The 21,322-nt window shown below is 38.0% G+C and overlaps 1 protein-coding gene across 3 annotated transcripts; it reads right to left on the bottom strand.

Annotated features, from left to right (window-relative positions):
• Positions 1–548: 548 nt before the first annotated feature.
• Positions 549–21,238, bottom strand: tpd52 (tumor protein D52). Of its 3 annotated transcripts, none has more exons than XM_008422042.2 (7): positions 21,113–21,238; positions 7,442–7,569; positions 6,900–7,048; positions 6,209–6,310; positions 4,916–4,957; positions 3,710–3,758; positions 549–2,089 (listed from the first exon to the last, which is right to left on the bottom strand). In XM_008422042.2, the coding sequence occupies exons 1-7, from the start codon at positions 21,129–21,131 to the stop codon at positions 1,973–1,975; spliced, it is 606 nt and encodes a 201-aa protein (XP_008420264.1). In that variant the 5' UTR covers positions 21,132–21,238; the 3' UTR covers positions 549–1,972. The 3 variants fall into 3 exon arrangements, with proteins under 3 accessions (XP_008420264.1, XP_008420261.1, XP_008420263.1); XM_008422039.2 differs by lacking the exon at positions 21,113–21,238 and adding an exon at positions 11,358–11,974; XM_008422041.2 differs by lacking the exons at positions 4,916–4,957; positions 21,113–21,238 and adding an exon at positions 11,358–11,970.
• Between the last annotated feature and the right edge of the window lie 84 nt (positions 21,239–21,322).

Genomic DNA, 21,322 nt, shown 5'->3' with positions numbered 1-21,322 from the left:
TGTTAATTACAGGGCATTTGTGTTTCTATTAAATAAATAAATAAAAAAACAATATTTGTGAGAAATAAAAATATGACTCCACATAAAAATCCAATGTTTGACATGCAGGCAGCTTCCTGCAGATTTTCCTGTTTAAAAACTTTTCAAGGCTCAAACTTCTGGGACTTTTAGCATCAAGTCTGGACATGTTGAGTTCTGTTATCCGAGTATGGTCTAAAAAAATATATGAAACTACACAAAACTGGAAGTTGCCGACCGTTTTGGAACAACATGTCCAATTTAAAATGTTTTATTTTATGAAAACAAAATTAAGATTTATTTTTGATTACATTTGAATTAAAAGTTACTAACAGGTAATTGTGGTCACAAAACAAGAAGTTGCACACTTGAATAGTAGGCCTTTTTTGTCTCAGAAATTCATATTTTTGTTAAATAAATAAAGATAGAAAGAAAACTTCTAAGGGTTTTTTTTTCTTATTTGTGCAAGAATTACATTTCCAGACCGTGTAAAAACTGAACTGTTGGTAAATCATTACTGGGACGTGGTGGTCAGTGAAAACACGAGAATCTTTATTGATAACAAAGAAAACAACACTAAACACTAGATTTCTCTGATCCAGTCTGCACAGCTCAGAGGCATCACTCGTGCTTCATACTGACAATGGGAGTTGATTTATATTCATGCAGTACCTCTTATCCACCAGCAGGGGAGGACTTGTACCAGTTTGATGCTGCGCCCGATAGAAAAGTTTGTCCTACCTCAGTTTGTGTTGAAATCGGCTCCGTTGGGGTTTTATTGATCACTGTCTGAAGCCCAATAAATTAGAGTTTAATGGCTCCCAGCATATAATTGACGTAAAGCAGCATGAGGCTGTAAAGCCAACTCTAACTAGAGTTTTGATATATAAAAAAAAACAACAAAAAAACGTATTTGATAAATGCAAAAGAAACTTTTCCTACAAATCCCTGCCATCAATCAATCAAGCTCGTTTTTGTCACAATAAAAAAAAGAAAAAAACGGGGAAACACTACTGCAGGGCTGTGTACTACACAGCATGGGTAGTTTGGGTGTTGCCGCTCCCGCAGAAACAATGCACTAGTGTTCAAATATTGACTCTGGCTGGCTGTGGAGGCTACATTTATTTCTCTGTCACCTCAGGTCAAGGCTGGACCTTGACGGCGTGTTTGCTCTGAGCTGTTCTGCTGATCTTGGCCGTTTTCCTGCAGCTTTCCGAGCGCGGTGGGGTGGGGGGAGGTTCTGACAGGTTTCTCCACAATGAAAGGGGGAAGGTCTGCCTGAATCTGAAACGTGCAGTTAGTAGTCATATTAACAACACAGTGTATCAAACCCGGAAAGCTGAGTGACCCGAGCGCAGCACAAGATACAAAAATATTAATATTCACTGCTGGGACACCATGTTATATTTCTCGGGGGGGAGAGGGGGAACAGTATGGCTCAGGAAGAAAAACTAAACCAAAACCACCCGTGGTTAATAACAATGACTCCAACATTTAATACATTTCTAAAGTACACTACAATTGTTCTTAACTGCACAGTTTTCTACACTTGAGTTTTAATATCATTAACAAACCAAAGTACACTGGAGCATGTTTGGCATTCAAGCTTTTCTGGTTAGAGGGAAAAAAAAGGCAAAGAAATAATGAGTGCAACAAGGAAAAGGGATTCCTCTAACAGTGAGCCTGAACCAACTAAACAAACCCAAAAAGACAGTGAGAACATGTGCCTGAACCCATCCCGTGGTTTTAGTTTCAAACAAGCTAACGACTGAGCATGTGTGTCGGAAGAGGACAGCGGGCAAGTCGATCGCAGAGAATGCTGGGAAGGCATTTGTTTCCAATAGAGGGGAGACTGGCACACAAGGGTTAAACTGGTCAGAGGAGCTGGGTGAGGAGGGGGGGGTGAGGGGTGCGGGTGGTAAAGAGGTCAGAGGGTGAAAGTGCGGTCTCAGTCTCATTGCATGGGTGCGTCCTGGGTGGGGGCGTCCTCAGGCTGGTTGATCAAAGACTCGGTGGTTTCCGGGACGTCGCCGTCCAGGTTGCTGGGAGGAGTGGTGGGGGTGATCTTAGTCTGAACGAGGAGGGAGAAGAAATCTGTTATTGGCTTCCATGATGTTAAAATGATTAATGCACAAACAGTCTGCAAGTTAACAACTTAAAGGGTTTCTCAAACCCAACTGTGAACATGACCGTGGATGGAGAGGTGCATAAAACTGGGTTTACAATGAAAACCTGGAGGACGAGTTTGAAATGTAAATGTGGCAGAATTGTCGCTTTTCTGAATAGATGCTTAGAACAGATAAATATGTGGATGTGCCAAAACTTTCTCCAGCTGAACAGAAACAAAACTGAAGTTATTATCTTTGGACCTAAAGATGAGCGAACTAGAATCAATGCACAGCTTCAGTTATTACAACTAAAAGCCAGCGATCAGGCCTGAAACCTGGGAGTAGTGATGGACTCTGACCTGAACCTTCAGAGCCACATTAAGACAGTCACAAAGTCGGCCTTCTATCACCTGAAGAACATCTCTAGGATTAGAGGACTTATGTCTCAGCGCGATCTAGAGAAACTCATCCATGCGTTTATCTTTAGCCGCATTGATTACTGCAACAGCGTCTTCACAGGTCTGACTAATAAATCAATCAAACAGCTGCAGCTGATCCAGAATGCTGCTGCTCGCGTTCTCACTAAAACCAGGAAGATAGAGCACGTAACACCAGTTTTAAAGTCCCTACACTGGCTCCCTGTAGCTCAGAGAATAGACTTTAAAATACTGATGTTAGTTTATAAATCACTGAACGGTTTAGCACCACAATACCTTAAAGATCTGTTATTACTGTACCAACCGTCTAGACCCCTCAGATCTTCTGGTTCTGGTCTGCTCTGCATCCCCAGAACCAGAACCAGACGAGGAGAAGCAGCATTCAGTTACTATGCACCACAGATTTGGAACAAACTTCCAGAAAACTGTAAAACAGCTGAAACACTGGGTGCTTTTAAATCTCAACTTAAAACTCACCTGTTTAGAGTTGCTTATGGCTAAATTAGGGTTAGAGTGTGAGGGTTTTGATGTCTTCCATGTTTTTATGTCTTTAATGTTTTTAATTTCTTCTTTCTTTTCGACGTTTTAATGATGTAATGTTTTTTGTTTTTTCATTTTTATTTTTTTTAATCTCTCTCTTTCTCACTGATTATTTCTGTTTTTATTTTAATTATGTAAAGCACTTTGAAATGCCTTGCTGCTGAAATGTGCTATACAAATAAAATTTGATTGATTGATTGATTGATTTTCTGTTTTTTTTTTTTTTGCATTTTTAAAAAGCAAACACAGCACCTTAACTATTTTTGTATAACATTTTTTGTGGAGAAACTTTAATGCTTCGATATTTTTACTCAGTGCTATCATGCTGTGAAGAATCTCATGGGCAGGTATAAAAACACTATTGTTCATTGTATTAAAAAATAAAAGCAAAGATGTAGAGCATGATCCAAGTATTTTCAAAACAAATCACATCAACTGCTGCCTTTACAGTCCTCGCAATAATAATATGGTTCATTAGAGATAAAATAATGATGCTTATAATGTTTATTGTTGATATTCAGAACTTGGCAAACACAATCCAATAAACTTTGTAGCTTGGTTTCTTTTATATCATGCAAATCAAAAATCCAGTTATTAATCCCATACCTTCAGCGTCTCGACTTTCTCCTCCAGTGACTTGAAAGTTGGCGCGTTCCTGTGAAGTGGGAGGAAAAGACGCAACGGTGAGTTGACAAACAGAAGACATACCTGAGCACACCGCATTTATCCGACCTCGTCGTCCGCTCACTGCAGGGCAAATGCCAACAGTAAGCACAACTTTAGGAGGTCCAGATATCTGATACCAAATATTCACAAAGCAGCCTTTTCCTGAGGTGACCCCATTCTGTCCAGATCCGTTTCCACTGAAAAGCTGCTTGGTGTTGTTTTCCAGGAAAGAGAAAAAAAAACAAAAAAAAAACAAAAAGAAAGAAAGCAGAATAAAAGGGATGAGGAGATAAAGCAGAGGACATGTGTTTGTTTTTTTTAAAGAGAAATTATATCTGGTCTGAAATGAATCCAGGAAACTTTGGGACCCTGAAGCCGAACAAAGTTTGAAATTCAGGGCGGGATGTCTGCCTACACGCAGATGAAGGCGGGTGTTTCCCCGCATCTTCAGAGGGCGCCTCGGGGTTTTATCTCCATGTTTTGGACAACATTTCTGTTCGACCTCTGCTGACCTGCAGAAACAGCAGCCTGGCTGAGGGAGATTATTCAGACTGCGGTGTTGCTGTGTGCTGATACCAGCTGATACTGTTGGGATGCTTACAGTTAACACTCAGACCTCTGCACAATCGCCAACACAAACAGAAGATGCTTCTCTTCACTCGCAGGGTCTTCTACTCTTATTGGCCATTTTGGTAATGATGGATAAAAACCTTCTGTACTGAATAAAAATACTAGAATTGACGACAATTAATTTATTGCAGTCGGCCAATATCTCACTGTAGACATTTGAGGGATGAAAGAAAAAGTTTGTTGCCCGACATTTATTTTGGTAGCTAAACATATGTGCTGAGTGTATTCAAGTAGACATTTTCTGAATTATAAAACTCACATACTGCAGGTCTTGAATGAAAAGCATGTTCTCTTATTAAGTGTGGACATAAAAGAGATGCACTCTTCCGTTATGCAATTAAAGATTGGATTAAAATATGCAACATTACAGCACTCCCATTTAAAAAAATAATAATAATAAGCTAATGAGACTGCATCATTTTAAGATGTCAAAAAAAAAAACCCAACATATGTCGCCTTTATGTTATCTTTATGATTCGTGTGTCATCAGCATAAACTAGTTAGGCTGCTCCTTACCTGATTGCGGGCATACTAGCTGAATGTTGTATTGACTGTAGACTATCCGACAGCATTAAGGAGAAGAAATCTGCCATTAGTCAAGTCGCATAAAAGCATAGCGTGCACAGACAGAACAAAGGTGAGACAGGCTTCACAAGCACAACAATACGTAATTTATTCTGCCAAGTGCGTAAAGCCTGTAAACCCTGCTTCATCCCATTAAGATCGATTGTTTGCTATCACAGAGGATATGTGTTAATCCCCTGCATTAGGGTGAATATCTGCTCATCAAACAGACACATATAAAACATTCACAAAGCACAGAGACAAATAAGATGACACACACATACACAAAACGTCTCCAACCGCAGTGGGCTCGTTGTTCTTTACCTCACGCCCCCCAACTCTAAACGGACTCTGGATCTGTAAGGCTGCATTTGTCAGCACACTGCAGCTTTGACCAGGGCTAACAATCTTGTTTGTGGGTCAATAATCCCGAGGGAAGAAGGATGACGGGGTAGAAGGCGGCTTAGGTCCAGAGGAAGATCAACGGGAGGTGAATCCCGCTCTGAACAAGCTGTCGTTGGGTGTTTTTAAACTGTCTTTAATCCCGCTTAATCATGAATAGATGGATGGACTGATGGACAGGCGAGTGAATGGACGGATTGAGGAAAAGTGGACTAATGCCAATGTCGTACTCGGCAGCTCAAACCTAAAAGACAATTAGAAATTGGTATCGGCCTGTAAAAGCTTGATTGGTGCATCACTTAGTAAACGTAAAGATGCACCAATCAGTGAGTCGTGGGAATTAATTTCCTTTGAGCATTTCTGATTGGTAATCAGAAGGTCGAATAATGAAAAAGATTGATCGTTTGCTCCTTTTTCGTGCCTGAACCAAAACAAAGAACTCCCATTATACTCCATCTATGAATACGTTGACCAACAACATGTAGAGTTTATCCCTGAATAAAATGAACGAGATAAAGGTTGGGAACTTGTACCTAGACGCAATAATAGCTGCAATTCCTTCACTTTCAATTGTATTTAAAGCTTTTACTGCAGCACAGTAATGGGGGGGAAAAATAGCAATTTTATTGGCAAATTAGACCTCAGAGAAACCCAAAAACCAGTTTTGACCAGAAAAAAAAAAATCAAAAATTGATGCATCTTCATTGAAAATGTACAGAGAAAAAAAAAAGAAAAGACAGAAATTTTTCTTGCAATCATGCTTAAGTAGCTCTGTTCATTGTTAGTATAAAACACTGGACTTTTGGAGCTCACAGTAAACCTCCCGCCTGGCATCTGACATACCTGACATCCTCGAACTTCTTGCTGATGGCCGAGCCCATATTGGAGAAGGCCGCCGTCGCTTTCAGACTGGCCTGAGACAGAGTTTCAGACGTCCTCCGATAGCTGAAACGCAGCAGGGCGAGGAGAGGAGGATATGAATGCAATAAAGAAAGACCGAGGGATCAAAGGCTGAGGAGAAACGTCAAGGTCAGAGTAAAGCTTCGGTGTCGTTTTCATTTAAAGTAAGCCTGGGAGAATCCCAACGCCACTCATTTCCTGCAGAATAAACCCCATCAAACAGTTTCGCAAAAGCCAGAGGCAACCTGTCGACAGCGCCGACATCTTTTTCTCCCCTCACACAGCAGGGAAGGAGTTGTGTCTCAGTTGCGCTGACAGCTAGCTGCGTTTTCAGCGCGTTCAGAAACGCAGAACAATAATGAATAATTTAAATATAATAAAGCCGTCACCCGAGAGGTTTCCATTCTGTTAATAGAAAATATACTTCAAAGGCATCTCAGAACATGCTCACAGTCATTTTATTATTATTATTATTTTATAAAGGAATGAAGCAAAACTCTTTCTTGGTCAGATGAGTAGCGCATGAAAGAGAGAGAGAGAAAGAAAAATCAAACACAAAAACTAAAAAAGCCTGATAGTCATAACAAAAGTGCATTAACTTAAACCTCACAACTTGGTAGGTAAAAGTACTCACGCTGTGGAAGTGGTGACTTCCTGCCAGGTTTTGGTGATGTTCTGTTTCAGCTCGTTTAAAGGTGTGATGCCCAGTTTCCTCTTGATGTCTGCGAGCTGCTTCTCTTTAGCTGCCAACACCTGGGACAGAGTCTGGATCTCGTCTTCAACCTGACAGATTAATACACACGCCATGCCGAGTTATGGGACGCCAAATCACCAAATTACTCAGTGCTATATGAGCACTGCTATATATTAAAGTTGGTTAAAATGTATATAGGAAGAAAAAGAAAAAAAAATACACCTTGATCTTGCTTCTGAAAAGCATTTCTAAGAGCAACAGGGCACAAAAGCGTAAGTATTTAAATAATGAACCACTGTTGATCGAAGAAGGCAAGTTAAAGGCTTTAGAGAGAAAAATTATTTGCTAGGAGATTAAAAACAGAGCAGAATAATGTAAGAAAAGCAAGGAACTGTCATATATAAAAGTAAACAATGATGAAAGCTTTGTATTCTAACACTCTTCAGTAAGACGTCGCTCATTAATCCCTGTTCCCTCCTGACCTTAGCCAGCTCCTCTTGCAGCTCCTGACGCTCTTCCTCCGTCATGACAGGAGGAAGAGGAGCTGCACCGACAGATGTCACTGCATCCTCTCCCACCTCGGCGACAGAGTCCGGTTGCTCCTGGAAATCTGGCAAGTACAAAAATGTAAAGAAACACAGATCAACCATCCCAACTTTACAAGCACAAGTCTCCTCAAAAATTCAACAAGTAAAAAAAAGAAGAAAAATAGCAATAAGATATTAAGAGTCTCAAAGGAAACCCTTTGCTTTTTTCATACTTTACAAAAGGATGTGGCCATATTTATTTTCCCTCTTTACACGACTAAGAACACATTATTAAAATTATAAGGCTACTATGAAAAGTAGCTGGAGTGGGCAACAGCAAACACGTCTTCAATCTCTTAAAAATTGTGGAATCCTAAATAAAAGGAAGTAAAATGCAAAAAAAGAGAATAGAAGAAGTCAAAACAGGAAGTTTGTGATGGATGTCTTTTACTACAGTGAAATGAGGCACACCTATCTAAAAGCTGAAACGAGAGCCGTCTATATGCATCCAAACACTGCAATTAGGTCGTTTCACTTCTCAAACTGTGACTACATCGCATGGGAGACCTTTGGTTTATATTTTAATACTGCCAAATACTATGAAAAAAATGCTTTGAAGAAGCAACCATTTGGACATTTCTGGTGACAATAAGTCTGATGCAGTCTGCACCATTTCACTCATATCTACGCAGGCTGATTCAGAGCCGCCTTGTTTCTGAAATGTGCTACAGTGTGTCTGAGGACAGACGCACGGTTCAGTGGTCAAAATGCAGAGGTGGACAAAAAAGGAAAAGCGGGGAAGTTGAAACAGGGTCATTCCTGTGCAACACTGATACAGATGCTGCTGTTTCTAAGAGTTTCGAAAGCCACAAGTGCATCTAATCTGAAAGAGAAAAAGGCACCAAGGAGACATGAGGACATGCAGCGTTACGAATGAGTCTTCCCAAGGCGTCGGAGCCTGATCTTAGTGTGAACAAACAATAGCGGCTTATCAATGCAGTCAACAAACAATGAGGGTGTCAATCGCTAATAATAGTTTAATTTTGGACACAGCCAAACTGTTTCTAACACTTGTGCAAAGATAGGTCTGAAGATCAGGCTGCTGCAGCTTTACATACGTGTTCAAATACATTTCTGCAGAAATGACTAATCAGGGCAGTGAGACATGGAGATGTTGTTCAATATTCCAGTGACAATATCAGAAGTAATGGAAACATTTCCTCGATATCTCTTGAGATATATTATTCTTCTCCTATACAACATGATGTTTCTGTCACTCTCTTGTAGCATTTCTGGCACTAAAATCTGCATCTAGTGCAGACGTAAGGAGAAGTGGAAGTCCACTTAGCCAACCAATTATATTACTGGTAGGGAGAATTAAAATGCCTTATTGTGTTCAAAAAGTCGTTTGAAATTGCAATATTGCACACAATGTGACTGGATGAATGCATTTCGCAACTCGTCTTAAGTGAAACTCAACTCTGTTATTAACAGACTATCGTGGGTGTTAATTTACTTTAAATGTATGGAGACTCTGCATTCGCAAATACATTTTCTTCTCTTGAATGACTCAGATTGGTATCTGGACAGAACAAGTCAAGACTGGACAGCCCTGTGAGTTATTTCAAGGTGATTTGTTGTGTCATTACTAACTGTTTGGATATTAAATTAACAGCATAAATGATAAATTATATCTAAACTCTGAAGCCATTTCTCTGTTCCTCCAAAGCGCGACACTTGCGCTACCCTGAAGGATCGTTCTTCTTATCGCTTCATCATGTCCTCAACCCTTTTTTTCAAACGTGGGTGATCCACTATATTACATTTCACTAGCGAAATACACAATACAGATACTGGCCTCCTTATAAAGAAAGAACTGGTAGAGCAGGCTCTATTGCTTTAAGAAATGTGTGCCTTTGTACCAACTGAATAACTTTTAGAAACTGCATTTCTTTACAAAACACTTTCTAGGTGCACGCTAGTGACAAAGTCTGAAAGTGAACATGACTGTTGAAGGAGTGATTCATTCGGTGTTTGAAAAAGAGAAAGCTACTGATTTGAAGGGAATAGAAAAGTCTGAATGTCGAAATTCAGCTCGTTACCGTAAAACTGCACATCACTCGCCTCCACAATGACCACCCCATTTTGAGTGGATGTCAAAGCAGCATAAACAATTAGAAGTTGGATGCAAAACAGGCTTGTGAGAAAGAAAACAACAGAATTTCAGGATGACAGTTCTCACAGGTAGGCAGGTTCTCCACAAATCAGAAGAGACAAAAGAGAAGTAAGAGCCAAATCTAATAAACTCTTCCAATCTCCTCAGTTTCATCATCCCTCACCACAACAGCCAGATATGGTTTAGGTAATACATTTCTGAGATTATAAGACAGTGAATGTGAATGAAAGTAGTGTCGACATTTTGATTATTTTCTTACTATACACAAAGCTTTTCCAGCGGTATGATCCCTCATGTAAAAATGTGACATAGTTGTCTAAAATGGGACTTTTTGTTACTTTAGGATGCACTTCATTATAACAAATAATCAGTTTCAAACATGTCAATATTTAATAATCCTCTCACGGAATAAACAATAAAAAAATATTCTAATTAGAAATGTCAATAATCCTGATCATGCCATGAATTTTGGGGAGGTTGCAAGTTTAATCAATGATGATTTACCAACAGAGTTGTTGTTTTGCCCCAAAACAAAACAAATTATGACACTCATCACTCTTACTTGAACGGCAAGATCTTTTGTCTTTCTCATTTTGAGGAAGGGCTAGCAGAACTGACCCTCAGTGTCACATCATATTAAATCAATTCCAAATTTAAAAAAAATGTTGAAGTTATATTTATTAAGTAAGTATTATTTAACAAATCACCCAGTGTTACAATCATTCCGGTAACACTTTATTTGAAGGGGTGTGCATAAGACTGACATGACACTGTCATAAACATAACACCTGTCATGAACATAAAGGAGTCTTTATGAATGTTTATGACAGTTGTCATGAAGAGTCATTCTGTAAATAATGACACTTTTAATGTAAAATTGCTCTAAAAGTTGCATTGAAAGGCCATTAAAAATGCCAACTTTGCATTAAATTATCATAATTTACAAAAATGATAATTTAATGCAAAGTTGGCACTTTTAATGCAACTTTTAGAGCAACTTTGCATTAAAAGTGTCATTATTTACCGAAYGACAYTTCATGACAACTATCATAAACATTCATAAAGACTTCTTCATATTCATGACAGGTGTTATGTTTATGACAGTGTCATGTCAGTCTTATGCACACCCCTTCAAAATAAAGTGATACCATCATTTCTTAATTTGGGATTCATTGCTCACTGGATAAGTCTCCTCAAATAAAATGCAATAGATAAATTGATGTTTTTTTGTCCAAATCTTAACAGGATCGGGTAATGTATGTAGCTTACTGTAATCTATTTTTTTTAGTTTTCTTTAACTAGATTATTCAAATCTTAATCTTCCTATCTAGGAAATTGATAATTATTCTAACAGAGCGTATTAACACAACTGATGGCTAAAACAGATGGATATCAAATAAAACACAAACTGAAAGCAAAGATAAGAAACATTTAACCACGTTTTCCTTTTAGTTTTGGCATTGAAACAGCAACAAAACAACTTGTACAGACACATAAAACTGAACAGTAAATGCAACAAACACTTTTGTTACCACACACAATAATAAGCTTTCCCCTCCTCTTATAGTTTGTGTTCCCCAAATTCTTCCTGCTCTGTGACCCAAAGCCATGTTTGCCTTTTTGTTTTGTCCAGTGAACACACACACACGCACACACACCCTCTACTCAGCCTCTCCCTTTCCTCCTTGTGATTACCTCTGGATCTGACAGCTGGCGAACTGGGCGGTGTGTCGCTGTAAGCTGGGGAGAGGTAGAGATAACTGGAGTTGACCCCTTGTTCAAAGTCAAACGGAGAGTGGTATTCCTCCAGAGGCTCCATATTTACAGGTTCGCTGTGTACCGCTGTGAAAAACCACCTCCTCGACGCAACCTCTACCTAAGCAGAGCCGCCCGAATCCTGATTGTCTGCATGTGATCCAGCCGCGTGCTGGTTGTCACTGTCTCTCCTTGCTTACGACACTCTGGACTCTTGTTCTCTTTGTGAGGGACACTTAAGCAGATTTTAGATTGGTTTAGGAGCAGCCAGAAGGACAAAAACGAAACAAAGCAGCACCACGTTTTCATTGCTCATTGGTGCAGAAGGCCAAAGGATTGTAAACTCTCTGCTTCTTGCAGGACGTTAATAAGTTACCCGTCCCCTCAAGCAGCTGCTGTAGATCACACACACACACGCACACACACACCCTCCTCTTCTCCACTATAATCCCAAAGGTCAGCTCTCAGTCCATCATTCAAAAATCCGTTTGTACAACCAGTTTTACCACGAGTTTTTGAAGGCGTGTTGCAGAGGTCCAGCTCTCTAGTCTCTCTGCCATTTCCACTCCTCACTCCCTCACTGTGAAGCGAGGAGAAAGTAGGAGAGAGTCCATTTGTGTGAGAGGGTCATGTGGTGTGTGTGTGTGTGTGTGTGTGTGTGTGTGTGTGTGTGTAGGGGCGCATTAGATGAAAAGCATAATCTGCAGTGTCCCAGATTACAGCAAAGCGATAATCCTGGGAGGCCAGTCCAACTCGAAGCAGCAGCAGTAATGCTAGTCAGCCAGAATGAGATGGGATGATGCTGCAGGCTACACTGGCTGCTCTGGAGGTAATGGAGAGAAAGTGCTTTTTGTGCTTTAAAAAAAGTACTGTGGACGTTCAGTACGTGAATTCATCTGTTCTTTCCGAGCAACAAGGACTTTCATTAAACTGCAGGTTTCTGTTGTCACAGGGAGACATTTGAACATTTTAAAGATTGGTTGAGAAAAGTAAATAAATCTTTTTTTTTTTTTAAGAAATCCATTTCTAGATCACATTTAAATGAGAGATAATTTTATAATCACCTTCCTGACATTCCATTGGTCTCCTTTTTGCAACAAACCTAATAAACACACCTAATGTATTTCTGCTTTGGTTTCACTGAGCGCTTCTGTGACGCCACAGCAGATGCCAGATTACGAGCCAATTATGCCGATCCAAGAGGAAGAAACGTCAGCTGCTGCTTTGTTAAAGTTTTTATTCATCATTAAGTTTTTTCTCCAACTAACCACTAAAACAGTTTGTTAAAGACTAATACCTGGATCATTTTGAAACTATATTCTTACTTTGTAATGTCTCCTGACTCATGCACGCTACCACAGTTTTCTGATGCTGGAACTATTTGGTCTAGTTTAGAAAAGTCAGTGCAACTAAAGGACGAGGTGAGGAGAATGGCATCCTGGTAGGTGTAAGACTTGCACCATATTTACTGAACATTGCTGTGACAACACCAATCATGATAGAGTCACTTCCTCTTCTTTATTTTTCCTCTTTGTTCCCTTTACAATATTCCTACCATTTTAATGAGCTTTGGCATAACTGAACCTACGAATACACAAGTGTAAATATTAAGGGCTGTAGTCACACATGTATTACTGTGCAGCCTCATCGTCTCTGGCATACTCAATTCATGTAAGCTATGCGATGAAGCCTCCACGAAACAGACACGTTTGTCAAGCCCATCCTGCTGATGCTCCGCTGGAATGAGATCTGGGAAATTTAAAGGTCGAGTCGCAAACTTGTCCACACAAGACCGTGACGCTAGTTCAACACCATTCCTTACTTGGACCACCTTTAAATAAACACCGATCCCTGCAGACTGGGAACACCCCAACACTAAGCTCTGATCCAGTCATGGCATCACACATCAACTCTTGTTAAACTCCCATTTTTCCTGTTCCAAATACAACCCATCATGGAATATTCACTTGCTGTCGTTCACATCTGGTGCCGTGACCAAGAAATTTTCAGCATTATTTACCTCATCTGCTATATTGTTATGCCTGACCAGTGTAGACTTCATTTATAATCAGATTAGTGTAGATAGGATTGTTTCATCATAATTTTTTAAGAATAACAGTCACAGTTTTAGCCTTAGAAACATGAATCACTGGTGAGATCCTTCAACAGTTCAGCTCAAACTGTTCTTCTTTTCTAAGGAGTCAGACAAGCGGGTCCATACTGGTCTGTTTGAGGAAATGCTTCGATTAAGCAACAGAGACTCCATACTGGCTAAACACAAGCACTGAGGAGCTTTTCTTTTTCTAATAAACTGTAGTTAGATAGGAAAAACTCGTCGAAACAAACATACAATTTTTTGTTTTACCTTACCACCCCATAACCAAATAATGCCCTGATGAGGAGCAACTAAAAATGTTGTCTAAAAACACAATGCTTTGCAAAACTACCCTGTGGTTATATTTTATTGGGATTTTATGTCATCGTATCAACACATTCAGCAGAATTGTGAAGTGGAATTTATGTTTGCGTTTCAAGATATGTAATAGTAAAAAATAAAATAAAATAGTGCATGCATCTTCGCCAAATAACTCAAACTCAGAAGACTAACTGGGGCTGGGAACTACTGATCGACATGTCAACACCAAGGCAGACTAATGTTTCTACATCCACTGTGTCTTCATCGGGGATCGCTCAAGCTGAGTCACAATGACAAAAGAGCGTCTTTGCACATGAAAACGCCCAACACAGAATCTCAACTGGATTTAAGTCAGGACTTTGACTAGGACCATTCTAACACATGAAGGTGCTTCGACCTAAACCAGTCCTTGTGGCTCCAGAACAGATGTCCTGTTGGAAAGGGAACCTCTTCTCCGGTCTAGCATCTTCTAGTGCCCAACAGATTATCTTTCAGTGTTTTTCGAAATTTAGCTCCAGGATCCTCTCATCAGATCAGATGTGACCAACTTTTCTACCCCTGCTACAGAAAAGCATGACGCTGCTGCCTTTGATGACCTAAACTTTGACAAAGTGCATTTCCAGTCAGAAAAGCCAGCTCAAGGGGGAAGTAGCTGGTTGGCCATGACAAGTTCCCAAATTACACTAGCTACTCCACACAAACTCTTCAACCTTGGTGACCTAAGAGAGAGAAAGCAATACACTGCTAGCCCTAAACATCTAAACCCTTTAGATCTGGGGGTCAAACCCCGGAGCTCAGGGATGGGTCACTTGAATTAAATGACTGAATTACATCCTCGTGCATTAAGGTTCAAGTAGAGTTCTGATAATGACCTGATTATGTAATAGCTGAATTAGCATCTGTTTTTTAAAATCAAGCGTAATGCATATTTTCAAATAATTTTTTTCTATCTTAACTAAAAAAACAAATATTTATGAATATTTTAGCAGCTAATTGTCATAGAGATTAGGAAAACAAAAAATTCACATAACGATTGTTAAAAAGTAGTATTTAGTGCAACTCACAGAATCTTTAAAAGAATTACATTCAAGTCATAAATTATGCAACATTTCAGATTAATATTCACATGTTCATGACCGGGATTTGAACAGATAAGACCCGCCTAGACTGTAACAGGGAACAAACAGCCATCATAAAGTGGTTAACGAAGCACAGCATGAGATCAATTACACCACTATTCGAGGCATAGCCTGTCACATGATTGGCCTAAAACAAGAATCATGGGACATGAATGACTGCATGAACTGGACCCACAAAGCTCCCATCAGATGTGCATCATGGGAAAATAATAAGGAAAGTCGTAGATGGAGCAGAGAGACTGTACATGTGTTTTCAATGCAAGTTTATAAAGGAGGATGGATAAAAACATTTTAAAAAATCCCCCGCCACTAAGCTAGAGGAAACCTCTTCACAATAAAATGTCCAACCAAATCTTGTTCCATCTAAGAAACCACCTCCAACTATTTGAATCAGGAGAGGAAAGAACTAATACGTGCACACCTATCCATTAGACTAGACTACTAAAAATCCAGAAGTAAAATCAAATAGACTTAAAAAAGCTGCTGCTCAAAGATTCTCGCCATCCAGTCCGACTGATGTTGAGCTATTTTTCAAAAGAAGGAGGAGCAAATACTCCAAGCAGATGTGCTGTAGTTGCAGATACAAAGTCATTAAGCTAAGAAAAGTAAGTAAAATTGATTTATATCGCACCTGTCACAGACATAAAAATAAAAAAAAATCACAAAGTGCTTTACAAAAGCACAAACATAAGAACAAAAATATAACAAAGTGACATAATATGTAGCAGTCTAGCTATGAGCCTCTTGGTATTTTTACTTGGTTTGGCTGAATACAAATGCAGACAATCTGTTAAATTTGTTTTTACTTGTAAGAATATTGGTGGGAAAAAAAAGAAGAAAATCAACAATTGTCCACTACTAAGTGTTAGCCCATCTCACAAAATCCCCCCAAAATACATTAAAAAGATTAAGGACAAATTGTGAAAAAGTTCAAAACACATGTATTGCAATTTTATACAAAAATCTTTTTAAATGATTAAGGACGTTTTCAGAGTGCCAACATCTAACTAACCATCAAATGTGGAAAATAAAACATTGTTTTAAAAACAAAACTGGAATTTATCAGAATGAATATTTACAATTGTGAATTATTGAGTGATAAAATGAATTGCAATTGCAATTTTTTTAAACACGGGTTGAGAAACTCAGCAATAATGTAAAAAAAAGCATTAAATTGAATAATTCCAACAAATAAATAAAATCAGGTAAATCTCAAGCAAAAGAAAACATTCAACTGCAGCTTTAAATGAAAGAAAGCAAATCCAATTTAACCAATTCCACAAAATGGAAACAGAAAAAGCTGCTGCAGTGTACAAAACATATAAGAAATTACACACTACTTTGTGAAATATGACTAATTAAAGCACCTTAGCATGCTCCACTTTAATGTTAATTATAGGATATAATCACCATCATAATTCCTGTTAAAGTTTTTTAAACCAGTCAGGCACATTAAAGTGGAAAAAAAAACAAAGTATCCCAGTTTTGTCTTTACTTTAGAGTCTGCAGCCATGCTGAAAAAGCCACCATCCTGCATGCCAAGAGGTACATGATAGTCGTCTTCAGTCATGCAGGATAACAACAGAGGAGTGTTAAAAAAACAAAAACAAAAAAAGGGACCAAAAATTCCAGTATCTCTGTTACAAATGGTTGGGCCTAAGCAGCAAAGTTCAAGTCATCTCCTCCAAGAATGTCTAAAAAACAGAACTTCTTCCCAAATTACACAATTAAATCTTCAGCTATTTAGGAATTACAATTTATAGGCTCCACACTGTGCTCCATTTGGCAGAGAGGGGAACTTCAGGAGTCTCTCCACAGTGTCATGTTGGCCGTCTGTGTGATTTAAGAGCTCTCGTTCAGCTGACGGCACTGCCAGGCCAAACCTCACATCTGAACGACAACTTCAGTAGAAAGGTCTAAAAACAGCAAATGAATTTATGCCTTTGTAAATCTGGTTCTATAATCAAAGACATTCTAAGTTATCTTCAAAAGCTTCAAAACGTAATGCCATTTTTTTTTCCATGACAAGAGAGTGATTATGTAGGCAGGCAGTACGGTGTTTTTTTAAGTCACAATTACTAAACAATAACAAAACAATTTATCTACAACATATTTGATTTAATTTTACTGACTGAAAGGGCAGTTTTCTATCTGTAATCACAAACACAGATAGACAAGACAGCAGTATTACAATACAAAGAACAGATAAATTTACAATGCTTTCTAATTTTTTAAACCCTTTTTGCAAAGATGTGTAAAAGCCTTAATAACAAGAAAAACTGCAGCACTTTTTTTCTGTGTAGAATTTATGCTATTGCAATTGCAGACTGATTTATTCTACAGTTGTCAGTTTTCCACGTCTATACCAAGGATGTCAATAAATGTGAAATACAGTGTAGCTGCTGTAGACGTCAAACAAACAAACAAAACAAAACAAGCAGGTGATTGTGAAATTGGGCCCTAAAGGAATTGAAACACATCAATATGAATTTAAAAGTTTGGTAGAGATTGTAATAACTTCTCACACGAGGCTGCAATGATGTGCCGTAAAACCTCTAACATCAGAGGGCATTTTACAAAAAAATTTGGTTCTGCTAAATTGATTTCTTTTTTAAACAAACCAGCTTTGAGGCTCTTGACTGTGAGATACTTTCTCTGGCAAATGAAAGCAGTCAGTTGTTCTTCATACAAATCTAATAAAGCAAAATTGTTGATCTGCGCTCCTGATCAACCTTCTTAGTCGAGCCAATCGAAAAACGACATTGGACAGAAACCACGACTGTCTTGTTTTTGATTCTGAATGTAAAGGTCAGTGACCAAGGAAACAGAAAACATACACACAATACAGGAGACACAGCTTAACACAACTTAAAAAAAAAAAAACTTTCATTCACAGCTTTTAACATTTGCTTGGAACAGCAACGAAGAATGAAATGTTGATTAGAGCCTAATCTTTCCCACTGTATGCAAATCACGTTATCAAAGTACGCTCGGTCGCTCCTTTTCAGCACATTGAACATAAAGAAACAATGCAAAGAACTGATCACTCAAAGAAAGAGATGCTTCTAAGCAAGTAGGTCATCTTTCCCACACACACAATAAGAGCAATGGGAACTCTTAAAAACTACCAACCGCTCAGTAGCAACCTGATAACCTGATTTCACTTCATCTGCATAACCACAAGGCTTCATCTGAAACACATTTCAAAGGGAAAACTAAATGATGAGTGAAATAAGGTGATTTTTATAGAGAGGTCTACATGACTGACATATTTTATGAGGCGTGGGCCGCTTGTAATATAACTCTCAGGAAAAATCCCGCTATTGAATGTTATTTGAACAAAAATTGAAAAAAAAAATGTATTGCGAATTTAAAAAACAGAAAAACAACATATTACTACTGTGTAAAACCACCACAGGTTATGAGTAATTAATTTAAAAAAAAAATCTAATTATTGTTTTGATTAATTTTTATTCAGGCATAACAAGCAATTTAAAATAAACACTTCATAATCGGAATCATTTTGGTAGGTCTCTGTTTTTTGTGTCGGAAAATATTACCAAACACCCACATTTGTTAGTGGGGATGAGGTAAGAAAGTGAAGCTGCAATCTATCAGGAAGCTAAACAGAAGCGTGCGTTGAAATGTGGGTGACAGGTTTTTCCATACAAGAAAAATCTGGTCTCCTCCAGCACTGTTTGTGCTTCTCACTAAGAATATTTTACACTTAAGCATAAAAATGTTCAATTTTTAAACTGTAGCAGTTTAAAGCAATCCTGCGCAATGAGATGATCTACACCTTCCCCTAAATGAACATTTTAGCTTAGAATTAAACAAAACAAGGAGGTATTCAGATAAACCACTGTGTCAGTAGCTTTATGCCATAGTAGACAGTACACATCTACCATGGATATCTGGACATGTAAAAAAAATTTAAATTAATGTTTGTTGGAGTGACAATGCACATTTCCATAAAGGAGAACACAAAAGTGACCGTATTTAAAGTGACAGAAAGGAAGAATGACTTTTAACTTTACTTTGTTAGCTGCTGCTGCAAAAAATAAAAGCTTAATTCTGAAAGTACTGGATTTATATCGTGCAATAATTACATAAACTGACAGTTGAATAACCTTATGAAAATCTTTATTCTCATGAATAACAGTATGAACAAAGAACCCCACAAAAATATTCATTTGTGGAGTGTTTCTCACTTTACAATTTCATGACAATAAAAATATTCAACTGCAATGTTATTGGTAGAATTTCGTGGTCATGATATTGGTGGCAGTAATTTCTTTAACCTTCCCTTCCTTTTAAATTATTATAATATCTCTGGCAGTTTATATGCTCTTAAGAGTTTGGGTCTCTAAATTCTAACATACTCTATCTTCAATGTGAATCCAGCTGCTAAAATGTATTATTCAGACTACTGACATATGACACTTCAAATACAATAGTCTGCCAAAAAGTACATGCAAGCCATATTTTATTGTGATATTGCATCCACTTACATTACAAGGCAAAACATTTGTGATTGGATAGTAATGCACCAATCAGCCAGTTATCCCCTGATCATACATTTTGAATTTGTTCTCCTCCACATTCAATGTATACATCAAAACTGAAAAACTGACCATTTACAGTCAACAAGAGCATCAACCAGGACTGAATTCATCAAAATTTTGATTTGATTACAGTTCAATAGCAATTTGGTTCATTTGATTCATAACTGGGAAAAATATTGCAATTCCTTCATTTGCTGTTGGATTATAAACTATTGTCTCTATTAACAAACTTGTAATGCGTTTTTTCTAGTTTAATGCGTTACTCCTAAAAAGCATTAAAAAAAAGAAAATAAATCAGTCTGAACCAACAGGTCAGAATAAAAAAAAAACAGAAATGATTGAACAGAAAAAACCTAATTTGTGCATTGCTAGATTTTGTTAAACTGTGCTGGTTTTTCCGAAACACATTTAAGATTAGTCAAATACTGGATATTTGACGCATGCTAGTACAGTTTTTGTAGCATAAGATGATACAGTAAGCTGCCATAGGAGTACCCTCCCACTGTCATTGAAATGATTTATCATATAACTCTTACCTCAATTAACTGCAGAAAAAAACTTAAACAAAATTATATTAAATTTGTAACAGGCTGTGTCTGCTGGTTCACCAAGAATTTCCTACATATTTTGTGTTCTGTTGCTGTAATGGCAGGCAAAAATCAGGAAATTACATACAGAAAACCTGGAAGGGAGCTGTTTTTTTTTTTTTTTTATTATTTTTTTTTTTTTGCTTGTTTGGTTTCTTTTTTAATTAATAGTAATACTCAACTTCTATTGAATGATCACAAATAAACCTCTGTCACCCGCTTCTATGTAGTCAGCAGAACTATAACCAACTGTCCGTGTTTACAACGTTTGTTTTTCTCCAGATACTTTTTAGCTTAAAACACTAGCTAACAAAGCCAAAGGTCTCAGATGAAGAGGTTTAAGTGTAGACGGATAAAATGTTACAGAAATATTCGGGAAGCCAGAGAAGATGAAATATTGCATGTAAAGCATGTTTGCAGTATATCTTTACCTTGTTTTATCCCAAAACCCAATGTTTTTTAAATAGGAACGCGTTATTTGCAAGAAACATTGTCTACTCATGACATTTACAGAATGCAGCTGTCAAACAGGTGTGACTGCTTCCTACGTAACTTATCTTTTTATTATTAAAACACTTCTTTTTGCTTTACTTTTTAGTAGCTATCAAAGCCATAATCCCTATTTTAACCTGAACATCTTAATATACTTTCCCCGTTGATATTTTCACTAAAGTAGCCCATCTGACAGTTACATGCGGGGGTAAAAGGCGTGGAACATCAGACTTCCGTATTATTTTTTGCAACGTTGAAACTCTAATTTGGAAACAGTGTCAAAAATAGGTTGATAAAGTCTACGTGCTGTTAGTTTATTGTCACTTTACTTACATCACTTTTTCACAAAAAAACAGCATATGTTGTCATACCTCAAGATTCAACCGCAATACAAACTTTTTAGCTAGTCTGTGAACTTTTGAGACATAACAAAAAAAAGATGAGAAACATCAATAACAATACTGACAGTGCAAATAAAATGCAATAAAGTTTTTACCTTTCTCTTCGCCCTCCATCGTGTGGTCCAGAAATGTTTCTGGTCGTTTTTAAGTCCAGGGTGTGCAGGTTGCCAACTTGACGGCGGAAGGTCTTCCTGTTCTCTCCGTCATGTTGCCAGGCAGCCCGCCGTACGGGGTGGAGTTATAAGTGACGTCAACACGCAGGAGTGTAAACAAAGAGATGCACGTGGGTTGAGTTTTTACACTAT

This window comes from Poecilia reticulata, linkage group LG11 (assembly GCF_000633615.1).
Source record: "Poecilia reticulata strain Guanapo linkage group LG11, Guppy_female_1.0+MT, whole genome shotgun sequence".
In the NCBI taxonomy this organism is placed as follows: Eukaryota; Metazoa; Chordata; class Actinopteri; order Cyprinodontiformes; family Poeciliidae; genus Poecilia; species Poecilia reticulata.
The sequence above is the reverse complement of the archived record's forward strand: the minus strand, read 5'-3'. Positions and strand labels throughout refer to the sequence as shown.

Bases quoted from the DNA above. Each gene is read 5' to 3' on its own strand.
- tpd52 (XM_008422039.2), bottom strand. From the start codon at position 11,481: ATGGAGCCTCTGGAGGAATACCACTCTCCGTTTGACTTTGAACAAGGG. The intron at 6,311-6,899 runs GTGAGTACTTTT...GCTGCGTTTCAG, and splicing joins GAAGTCACCACTTCCACAGC to CTATCGGAGGACGTCTGAAA. The intron at 4,958-6,208 runs GTATGTCAGATG...GCTGTCGGATAG, and splicing joins AAGAAGTTCGAGGATGTCAG to TCTACAGTCAATACAACATT.